Genomic DNA, 11413 nt, shown 5'->3' with positions numbered 1-11413 from the left:
AAAAAATATAAACTCCTCTTCATTTGCACATTGATTAAAAAATAGTCTTCCTACTGTTTCAGGTAGTCAAAAGCACTACAAAACAGACTTATTGGGATCTGTGTGTAATAAAAATGAAGTCAATGGCAGATTTATACTGCTAGGAGAAGCACATTAAAGGCTGCTTCTGTCACTGTCTCTGAAGGAAGCCTCTAGACTTTCCCACAGGGTTCAGCCTAGCATAATAAAATAGCATAAAGAGTATGAACTTCTAGTTCTTCTATTTGTAGTATTACAAGGTAATATTGAACCTTCATTGAACAGAGGAGGAGACATTTCTTAAGTCTAAAACTTAATAATAGCAAATCCTGTCAACCATCAGAATATATCCAAAATCTAGCTAGTTTTCACTACCTCTTCAGCTACCCCTTTTGTCTCCAATCACCAGAATTTCTTGCCTAGATTATTCTAAGGTCTCCTGACATCTGCCCTTGCGCTTTGACTTTCTGTTCTTAACATAATAGCTAAGGAGATCCTGCCCAACAAAAGTGAAAGCATTTTACTCCGCTGTATAATTCAAAATAAAAACCAAAATGCTTATAATGGGCTTCAACATCTTACAAGATCAGCCTCCCCATCCCCAGCCATGAACACTCTGACCTCACTTCCCCTCTCTCCTTCCTCAGTCACTCAATTCTAGCCACACTGGCTTCTTTGTTTTTCTTTAAGCACTCCTGGCATGCTCCTGCCTCAGGGCTTCTGGAATTCCTGTTCCCCCAAACGGAAGCATTTTTCCCAAACATCTCCATGCCTTGCTAATTTGCCTCCTCCACGTCTTTACTGTAATGATTACTTTTCTGCGGCATCTTCCCCGTCCACTTTATTTTAAATTACAATCCTCTGTCACCATTAGCACTCTCTGTTTGCCTTTTTTGCCTTATTTTGCTTCTTAGCACACAATTCCATCTGACAGTTCGCTTATATATTTGTTTCTTTAGTGTTTGGTTTCCCACATTATACGCTCTTTGGGATTATTATCAGCTCTTGTTTACTGATGCATTTCCCTGCATTTAGAACAGTGTCTGACACATAGTAGCCGCTCAATAAATAGCTGTTAAATGAAAATAAAATATCAAATTTGAAGACCACTTTAGCCAGGAGGACATAGAGGATCAAATTAATGTTCCCACTAAAAAAAAAATAAAAAATGGACAAGATAGATGAGGGTTTTTTTTTCAGATATTTGACAATGGGAAGCACAGAAAAGGACAAGCAACAAAGTGAGCCGCAAACTTGCCCCAGCTTGGTGCCTTAAAGGAATTTACAGGGTGCAATGCAGGAAGAGGCTCAGCAATATACCTAAGTTGAGGAGACAAAATCTAGGGAGCCCAATGTGGCTAGAACTCACAGGGAAGAGGAATGGAGAGGAGAGAGTTACATGGAGAGGCTCCAGACATCCATGGGAAGATCCCTTTGAATTTTCAGCTGAATACTGATCAGTGCATGCATGTGAAGAAACTACATCAGACCCGGAAAAAATAGCAGGAAGGATCTGACAGAATCATCCTCAATGATTGCACCAGCCAGAGTGGAAATGCCTCCTCACCCATAGAGCATCAAGTACAATCCTCAGAAGGATATTGTCACAGTAATGAGGTAAAGAAGAACCAGACTAAAAGTTGTTCTGGACCCAGCTAGCACAGCTTGAAAACAAACATGAAAAAGATCAAATTGTTTCCAAGTAATTTAAGTGTGTCTCTGAACAAAGACCAAAAATATTTAAGAGAATACAAAATTCTCTAGCAAACCATAATGAATGCACATTTCATAGCATCTGACATCCAAACAAAAATAAACAGGCATTCAAAGAAATAGGAAATTCAACCCATAATGAGCAGAAAAAAGTAAAACAATAGAAACTATGCAGAAATAATATTGTATACATTGAATTGTATCCCCCACTGCACCAAATTTGTATGTTGAGGTCCTAATTTGCAATACCCAGAATGGAATCTTATTTGGAAATAAAGTAATTGCAAAAGTAATTAGCTAAGTTAAGATGAGGTTTAGGGTAGCTCCTAAAGCAATATCACTGGTATCCTTTAAAAAGGGATAAATTTGGACACAGAGAAAAATATGTATAAGGGAAGATGATGTGAAGAGACACAGAAAGAAGATTACCAACTGCAAGCCAAAGAGAGAGGCTTAGAATTGATCCTTCCCTCATAATCCTTAAAAGGAGCTCACCCTGCCAACATCTTGATTTCATACTCTGGCCTCTCAAACTATAAGGTAATACATTTATTTTGTTTAAGCTCATTTTGTGGACTTTGCTATGGCGGCCCTAGATAACTATTGCAGACATCAATAATAATATTAGTAAAGAATGATATAAATATAAACAGTAGACTAGAAAAGGTAGAGGAAAACATGCACATGATAAACAGACTTTTAGAAAATATCTTTAGAAGATCCAATTTGAAGTTATATTGATGAAAACAACAATATTTGAGACCAAAAAATACATGAAGGGAATTAACAGATTCTACCTACAGAAGAAAAGATTAGTGAACTTGAAAACACAGCAATAATAACAACCTGAAATCCAACACAGAGAAAAAAAGACAAAAACAACAAAACAAAAAACCAACCCAAACCAAAAAGAACAGTATTTGTGAGTTTTGGAACAGGTTTTAGTAGCCTAACACAGGAAATTGATGTCCTAGAAGAAGAGATTAAGAGAAAAATAAATATTTGAAGAAATAACGGCCCAACATTTTCCAAGAAGCTTAATAAATTCCAAGTAAAAGAAACATGAAGAAAATTACATCAGGGTATATCTGATATGGTTTGGCTGTGTCCCCAGCCAAATCTCATCTTGGATTGTAGCTCTCATTGATACAGGAGCTAGAAAGAAATTATTTAGGCAGATAGTGAGGGTAAAGGAGTCCTCGGCAAGGCTTCTCTTTAAAAAAAAAAAGCAGCCCCCAAATCATTTCTTTTCTAATAAACAGCAGCCTGAAAAATCGAGCTGCAGACATAGATAAGCAAGCTGGAAGCTTGCATGGGTGAATGCCAGCAGCTGTGCAAAAAGAAAAGGGCTACCTGGAAGCCTGGTATGTTCAACATGGAAGCTTCATCTTCCCTTTTCTTTGTCACCATGTGTACAGTAAAGGAAGAGGCAAAATGGTGCCAGCCAAGTAGAGAATCCATCTGCATAATAAAAGATTAGGGTAGGGTGGCCAGCTTCTTCATGCACTATGCAAATGGAACACCTGGTCTGGCCAATCTTTTGTGCCCTATGTTAATCAGACACCACATCCTCAAGCTCATCTATAAAACCTTCTACATTTCATTGAGGAAGCAGCAACCCATTTTCTCTGGGATCCCTCTCTGTGCAGAGAGCTCCTCTCTTTCTTTCACCTATTAAACCTTTGCTCTTAACCTTACTCCTTGTGTGTCTGCATCATTGATTTCCTTGGTGAGAGGCAACAAACCTCAGGTATTACCCCAGATGAATGATGCTGCTTCACCATAATCCCCACATGTCATGGGAGAAACAGGGTGGGAGGTAATTGAATCATGGGGGCTTTTCTTTCCCATGCTGGTCTCATGATAGTGAGTAAGTCTAACAAGATCTGATGATTTGATAAAGGGCAGTTCCCCTTCACATGCTGTCTTGCCTGCTGCCATGTAAGATGTGCCTTTGCTCCTCCTTTGCCTTCCACCATGATTGTTAGCTTCCCCAGCCATGTGGAACTGGAGTCCACTAAACCTCTTTTTAAAAAATAAATTAACCAGTCTTGGGTATTTCTTCACAGAAATGTGAAAATGGACTAATACAATAAATTGGTACCAAGTAGTGGGGCACTGCTGTAAAGATACCTGAAAATGTGGAAGTGACTTTGGAACTGGGTAACAGGCAGAGGTTGGAAGAGTTTGGTGGTCTCAGAAGAAGACAGGAAGATGTGGGAAACTTTGGAACTTCCTAGAGACTTGTTGAATGGCTTTGACCCAAATGCTGATAGTTATATGGACAATAAAGTCCCGACTGAGGTGATGTCAGATGGAGATGAGGAACTTGTTGGGAACTGGAGCAAAGGTGACTCTTGTTATGCTTTAGCAAAGAGACTGGCAGCATTTTGCCCCTGTCTTTGAGATCTGTGGAACTTTGAAAGTGGGAGAGATGATTTAGGATATCTGGCAGAAGAAATTTCTAAGTGGTAAAGTGTTTGAGAGGAAGCAGAGCATAAACCTTTGGAGAATATGCAGACTGATGATGCAACAGAAAAGAAAAACCCATTTTTTGAGGAGAAATTCAAGCTAGCTGTAGAAATTTGCATAAGTAACCAGAAGCCAAATGTTAATCGCCAAGACAATGGGGAAAATGTCTCCAGAACATGTCAGAGGTCTTCATGGCAGCACCTTCCATCACAGGCCTGGAGGCCTAGGAGGAGAAAAATAGTTTTGTGGGCCAGGCCCAGGGCCTTGCTGCTTTGTGCAGTCTCAAGACTTGATACCCTGCATCCCAGTTGTGGCTAAAGGGGGCTAATGTAGAGCTCAGGCCATTGCTTTAGAGGGTGCAAACTCCAAGCCTTGGCAGCTTACCTGTGTTGTTGGGACTGAGGGTACACAGAAGTCAAGAATTAAGGTTTAGGAACCTCCGCCTAGATTTCAGAGGATGTATGGAAATGCCTGAATGTCCAGGCAGGGGTGTGCTGCAGGGGCAGATCCCTCACGGAGAACCTCTGCTAGGGCAGTGTGGAAGAAAAATGTGGGGTGGGAGCCCCTATACAGAGTCTCCACTGGGGCACTGCCTAGTGGAGCTGTGAGAAGAGGGCCACCATCCTTCAGACCCCAGAATGGTAGATCCACTGACAGCTTGCACTGTGTGCCTGGAAAAGCCACAGACACTTAATGCCAGCCCGTGAAGGCAGCAGGAGAACATCTGTACCCTGCAGAGCCACAGGGGAGAAGCTGTCCAAGATCATGGGAACCCTTGTCTTGCATCAGCATGACCTGGATGTCAGACATGGAGTCAAAGGATATCATTTTAAAGCTTTAAGATTTGACTGCCCTGCTGGATTTCAGACTTGCATGGGGCCTGTATCCCTTTGTTTTGGCCAATTTCTCCCATTTGGAACAAGTATATTTACCTAATGCTTGTACCCCCATTGTTTGTAGGAAGTAACTAACTTGCTTTTGATTTTACAGGCTCATAGGTGGAAGGGACTTACCTTGTCTCAGATGAGGCTTTGGACTGTGGACTTTTGAGTTAATGCTGAAATGAGTTAAGACTTTGGGGGATTGTTTGGGAGGCAGGATTAGTTTTGAAATGTGAAGACATGAGATTTGGGAGGGGCTGGATATGGAATGACATGGTTTGGCTGTGTGCCCACCCAAATCTCATTTTGAATTATAGCTCCTATAATCTCTACATGTCATGGGAGGGATCCAGTGGGAGGTAATTGGATCATGGGGGTGGGTTTTTCCTGTGCTGTTCTTGTGATGGTGACTAAGTCTCACAATATCTGATGCTTTTATAAAAGGCAGCTCTCCTGCACAAGCTCTCTTGCCTGCTGCCATGTAAGACATGCCTTTGTTCCTCCTTCTCCTTCCGTCATGATTGTAAGGCCTCCCCAGCCATGTGGAAGTGTGATTTCATTAAACCTCTTTTTCTTTATAAGTTACACAGTCTCAGGTATTTCTTCATAGCAGTATGAAAATGGACCAATACAAGATGATAATAAATTTTTTTTTTAGTGGGAAAAAATGTAAGTAGTCAGAAGGGAAGAAAGAACATATATACACAGGGACAAAGTTAAGAATGGCAGCAGTGTCAGAAGTAATACAAGAGAAAAGCAGGAGAGCAACATCTTTTAAGTACTGAAAGAGGAAAATTATAAACATACAATTTTATACCCAGCAAAACTATTTTACCAAAAAAAGTTAAAATAATCATAATGTGAAATGGCTCAGACTGTTAATGCCTTGGCTTTGCTCAGAAAACTTGTAGATATGCAAGCAAACCATGGACAATTGTCTGCCAACAATAATATAAAATCTTATGTACCTAATAACAAAACCTCAAAATAGGGTGGGTGTGGTGGCTAATGCCTGTAATCCCAGCACTTTGGGAGGGTAAGGCAGGCAGATCAATTGAAGTCAGGAGTTTGAGACCAGCCTGGCCAACATGGTGAAACCCTGTCTCTACTAAAAATACAAAATTACCTGGACATGGTGGCACGTGCCTGTAGTCCCAGATACTTGGGAGGCTGAGGCAGGAGAATCACTTGAACCTGGGAAGTGGAGGTTGCAGTGAGCTGAGATTATGCCACTGCACTCCAGCCTAGGCGACAGAGCAAGACTCCATCTCAAAAACAAAACAAAACCAAACCAAAATATATGAAGCAAACTATTATAAATAAAAAGAAATAAATACATCTAAAATCATATAGGAGATTTCAATATTCTTCTTCCAATAATTGATAGAATATGTATGCAGAAAATCAGTAAGGCTATATAAGATCTGAAGAACACAATTAACAAACTTGATCTAATTGATATTTATGAAACATTCTATCTACTAGCAGCAGAATTGACATTTTTTATTAGCACACATGGAACATTTACCAACGTAGGTTATTTCTAGTATATAAATGAACTCAAAGTAAATTTAATAAGATCCATAAGAACTGAGTAATATAAAATGTTATATGACTATAGCAGAATTAAATTATGAATCAATAACAAAAAGAAAGGGGGTTTCACCAATTTAGGACACTGAACAACTTACTTAAAAAAATTATTTTTCAATTTTTAATTGACAAATAATAATTGTGTATATTTATGAGTATAACATGATGTTTTGCTCTATGTATGTATTGTAGAAAGATTCAATCAAGCTAATTAACATGTTAATTACCTCACCAACTGTCTCAATTTGTTTTGTGCTGCTGTAACAGAATACCTGAGGTAAGTTAATTTATCATGAAAATGTATTGGCTCATGGTTCTGGAGGCTGGAAAGTTCAAGATTGAGTGGTTTGCATCTGGGGAAGGCCTTCTTGCTGCATATCTTATGACAGAAGAGAGAGCAAGAGACTGAACTTGCAGCCTCAAGCCGTTTTACAATGGCCATTAATTCATTTGTGAGGGTGGAACCCTCATGACCTGAATGTCTCCCATTAGGCCTCACCTCATAACACTGCTTCACTGGGAATCAAGTTTTCAACACATCATTTTTGGGGTATTCACATCATAGTGCCAAATTATCTTTCTTTTGGTGGTGAGAAAATTAAAAATCTATTCTTTTAGCAATTTTGAAATATATAATACATTATTAACTTTGCCCACCATGCAGTGCAATAGATCACTAAAACTTATTCCTCCAGTCTAACTGAAATTTTGTATCCTTTGATCAACATCTTCCCTTTCCCCATCTCTCTCCCTTCCCCCAGCCTTTGGTAATCACCTTTCTACTCTGTTTCTACCAGATTGACTTTTTTAGATTCTGCATATAAATGGGATCATACAGTATTTGTCTTTTGGTTCCTGGTTTATTTCTCTTAGCATAATGTCCTCCAGTTTCATCCATGTTGCTGTAAGTGACAGCATTTTCTTTTTTTTGAGACTTTACAGTATGCCACTGTGTGTATGTGTATGAGTGTGTGCTCATCAAAAGACAAAATTAAGAAAATAGCAAAATACAACACATTTGTAACACAAATATCTGACAAATAACTTTTATCCAGAGTAATTAGGAAACTCTTAAAACTCAATAATAAAAAGAAAATAACCTCATTTTGAAAAATGTACAAAAGACTTGAAAAGACAATTCAATTCAAAAGAAGACATATGGGCTCCAAGTCACTGTTGCACAGCCTTGGTGCCGCATACATGTGGGACAGTCCCAACCCACCTTGCTCTCTAGTACTTGTAAGGCTTTTCTTTTCAAGATGTCTGAGGAAGTACACCATGGAGAGGAGGAGGTGGAGACTTTTGCCTTTCAGACAGAAATTGCCCAACTCAGGTCTCTTATTATCAATATTTTCTATTCCAACAAGCAGATTTTTCCTTCAAGAGTTGATTTCTAATGCTTCTGATGCCTTGGACAAGATTCTCTATGAGAGACTGGCAGACACTTACAAGTTGGACAGTGGTAAAGAGCTGAAAATTGACATCATGCCCAACCCTCAGGAATACACCCTGACTTTGGTGGACACAGGCATTTGCATGACAAAGTTGATTTCATAAATAATTCAGGAACCACTGCCAAGTCTGAGACTAAAGGATTTATGGAGGCTCTTCAGGCTGGTGCAGACATCTCCATGATTGTCAATTTGGTGTTGGCTTTCATTCTGCCTATCTGGTGGCAGAGAAAGTGGTTGTGATCACAAAGCACAATGATGATGAACAGTGAGCCTGGGAGTTTTCTGGTGGGGGTTCCTTCACTGTATGTGCTGACCATGGCAGGGGTACCAAAATGATCCTCCACCTTAAAGAAAACCAGACAGAGTACTTAGAAGAGAGATGGGTCAAAGACGCAGTGAAAAAGCACAGTTCATAGGCTAACCCATCACCCTCTATCTGAGAAAGGAAAGAGAGAAGGAAATCAGTGATGATGAGGCAGAGGAAGAGAAAGGCAAGAAATAATAGGAAGATAAATATAATGAGGAAAAACCCAAGATTGAAAATGTGGGTTCAAATGAGGAGGATGACAGTGGTAAGGATAAGAAAAAGAAAACCGAGAAGATCAAAGAGAAATACATTAATCAGGAAGAACTAAACAAGATCAAGACTATTTGGACAAGAAACCATGATTACATCACCCAGGAGTGTGGAGAATTCTGTAACAGCCACACTAATGACTGGGAAGACCACTTGGCAGTCAAGCACTTCTCTATAGAAGGTCAGTTGGAATTTAGGGCGTTGTTGTTCATCCCGTATCGGGCTCCTTTTGACCTCTTTGAGAACAATAAGAATAAAGACACCATCAAACTCTACGTCCTTCATGTGTTCATCGTGCACAGCTGTGATGAGTTGATACCAGAGGATCTCAACTTTATCTGTGGTATGGTTGACTCCGAGGATCTACCCCTGAACATTTGAGAAATGCTCCAGGAGAGCAAAATCTTGAAAGCCATTCACAGAAACATTGTTAACTGGTGCCTTGAGCTCTTCTCTGAGTTGGCAGAAGACAAAGAGAGTTACAAGAAATTCTATGAGGCATTCTCTAAAAATCTAATGTTTGGAATCCCCGAGGACTCCCCTAACTGGTGACACCTGTCTGAGCTGCTGCACTTTCACAGCTCCCAGTCTGGAGATGGGATGACATCTCTGTTAGAATATGTCTCTTGCATGAAGGAGACACGGAAATCCACCTACTACATCACTGTTGAGAGCAACGAACAGGTGGCCAGCTCTGCTTTCGTGGAGTGAGTGCGGAAGCAGGCCTTTGAGGTAGTGCATATGACTAACCCCACCGATGAGTACCGCATGCAGCAGCTCAAGGAGTTTGATGGGAAGTGCCTCATCTCAGTTACCAAGGAGGGTCTGGAGCTACCAGAGGGTGAGGAGGAAGAAAATGGAAGAGTGCAAGGTGAAGCTTGAGAACCTCGGCAAGTTCATGAAAATAATCTTGGATAAGAAGGCTGAGAAAGTGACAGCTTCCAATAGACTTCAATCTTCACCTGCTGCATTGTGACTACCATCTATGGCTTGGCAGCCATTATGGAGCAGATTGCGAAAGCCCAGGCACTTTGGGACAACTCTATGATGGGTTACGTGATGGCCAAAGAGAACCTGGAGATCACCGTGACTACACTATTGTGGAGACGCTGTGGCAGAAAGCTGAGGCAGACAAGAATGACAAGGCTGTCAAGGACCGGGTGGTGCTGCTGTTGAAAACCAAGCTGTTCTTCTGGCTTCTTCCTTGAGGATCCACAGACTCACTCCAACTACACCTGCATGATCAAGCTAGGTCTAGGTATCAATGAAGATGAAGTGACAGCAGAGGAACCCACTGCTACTGTTCCTGATGAGATCCCCCCATTTGAGGGCAATGAGGATGTGTCTCACATGAAAGGAATAGATCAGGAGTTCACGCTTGGAAACCTTGTGCGCTCTGTGTAGTGTTCTCAGGGCTCCAACCACAGCCTTGAGTGGCCCTGTCCCAGCTGCCTCACTCCAATGATTTCTAGTGTTTTTTCTCTCCCATCCTTGTATCTAAGGCAGGAAACAAGGGCATCAAGCCCCATTTACTCCCTAATTTGACAACAGGATTGGATGTTGTGTATTGTGGTTTTTTTTTTAAATTTTGTTCTGAAATTAATCTATGAAAAATAAAGAAGCTGCCATTTTATACAAAAAAAGAAGACGTATGAGTAGCCAGTAAGCAAATGAAAACGTGCTCAAGACTTTAGTTATCAGGAAAATGCAAATTAAAACCAAAGTAAGATACTACTTTATACTTACTAGAATGGTTACAATTAAAGATGATAATACCAAATGTTGGCCAAGAGGCAGAGCATGGACTTTCATACATTGCTGACTACAAAACAGTACAAACACTTGGGAAAACGGTTCAGTAGTTTTATTCATTTTTCTAAATAAAAGCAAATGTATCTTAACCTAAGGCAGAGGAATTATACTACTAGATATTTACTCAAAATAAATGAAATGAGTTGTAGGAATTATTTGTATATTCTGGTTATGCGTTCTTGGTCATATTGCAGCTATCTTCTGTCACTCAGCAATTTGCCTTCCCCTGTCTTAGTATGCCTTTAGACAAACAGAAATTCTTACTTTTAAAGTAGTCCTACTTATCAGTCTTTCTATTTACAGTTAATGCTTTTTATGTCCTGATAAAACATATGTCCATAAAATGACATAAAAAGCAAGAACTAGAAACAACCCAAATGCCTATCAACAATTTAATGGATAAACAAACTGTGGTATTTTAACGTAAATACAATAATAACAATAATAATGAAGTGCTGATACAACAACATAGATTAATTATCAAAGCGTTGTATTGAGCAAAAGAAACAAGGTACAAAAGAATTCATGCTGAGTGATTCTATTTATATGAAGTTCTAGAACATTCAAAACTAAAATATAGAAAGCAAGGTGGCAGGGACGAAGATGAATTGACTAGAACGAGCATGAAGATGACAGGGTGATAGAAATATTCTAGATCTTGATTGGAGTGGTAGTTACACACATGTATGCATTTGTCAAAACACTTCAAACTACATTTAAAATCTGTGCATTTTATTATAAGTAAATTGTACTTTTACTTAATTGTACAATTTAATTTAAATTGTACATTGTACCTTTAATTTAATTTAATTTGTACCTTTATAATTTACAGTTTAAATAAGTACCTTTACAATTTGAAAGTATGTAAGGAAGGGGTCCAGTTTCAGTGTTCT

At 39.6% G+C, this 11413-nt stretch overlaps 1 protein-coding gene across 1 annotated transcript; it reads left to right on the top strand.

The window, feature by feature from the left end:
- The first annotated feature begins 3945 nt into the window (after positions 1 to 3945).
- Positions 3946 to 9916, top strand: LOC109029337 (heat shock protein HSP 90-beta-like). Its single transcript, XM_019039561.4, has 6 exons — positions 3946 to 4081; positions 8178 to 8323; positions 8667 to 9051; positions 9175 to 9256; positions 9290 to 9415; positions 9706 to 9916. The coding sequence occupies exons 1-6, from the start codon at positions 3946 to 3948 to the stop codon at positions 9914 to 9916; spliced, it is 1086 nt and encodes a 361-aa protein (XP_018895106.3).
- Positions 9917 to 11413: the final 1497 nt, after the last annotated feature.

The sequence above is a fragment of the Gorilla gorilla genome, chromosome 14, assembly GCF_029281585.2.
Source record: "Gorilla gorilla gorilla isolate KB3781 chromosome 14, NHGRI_mGorGor1-v2.1_pri, whole genome shotgun sequence".
Lineage (NCBI taxonomy): Eukaryota > Metazoa > Chordata > Mammalia > Primates > Hominidae > Gorilla > Gorilla gorilla.
Note: the sequence above shows the minus strand (reverse complement) of the source record. Positions and strands in the feature narration are given on the sequence as shown.

What these genes read in the sequence shown, in the direction of transcription:
- LOC109029337 (XM_019039561.4), top strand. Translation starts at nt 3,946, where the DNA reads ATGTGGGAAACTTTGGAACTTCCTAGAGACTTGTTGAATGGCTTTGAC. An exon ending in GGATCTCAACTTTATCTGTG is followed by an intron (nt 9,052 to 9,174) that starts GTATGGTTGACT and finishes CTGAGTTGGCAG; the next exon opens with AAGACAAAGAGAGTTACAAG. An exon ending in CCCGAGGACTCCCCTAACTG is followed by an intron (nt 9,257 to 9,289) that starts GTGACACCTGTC and finishes GCACTTTCACAG; the next exon opens with CTCCCAGTCTGGAGATGGGA.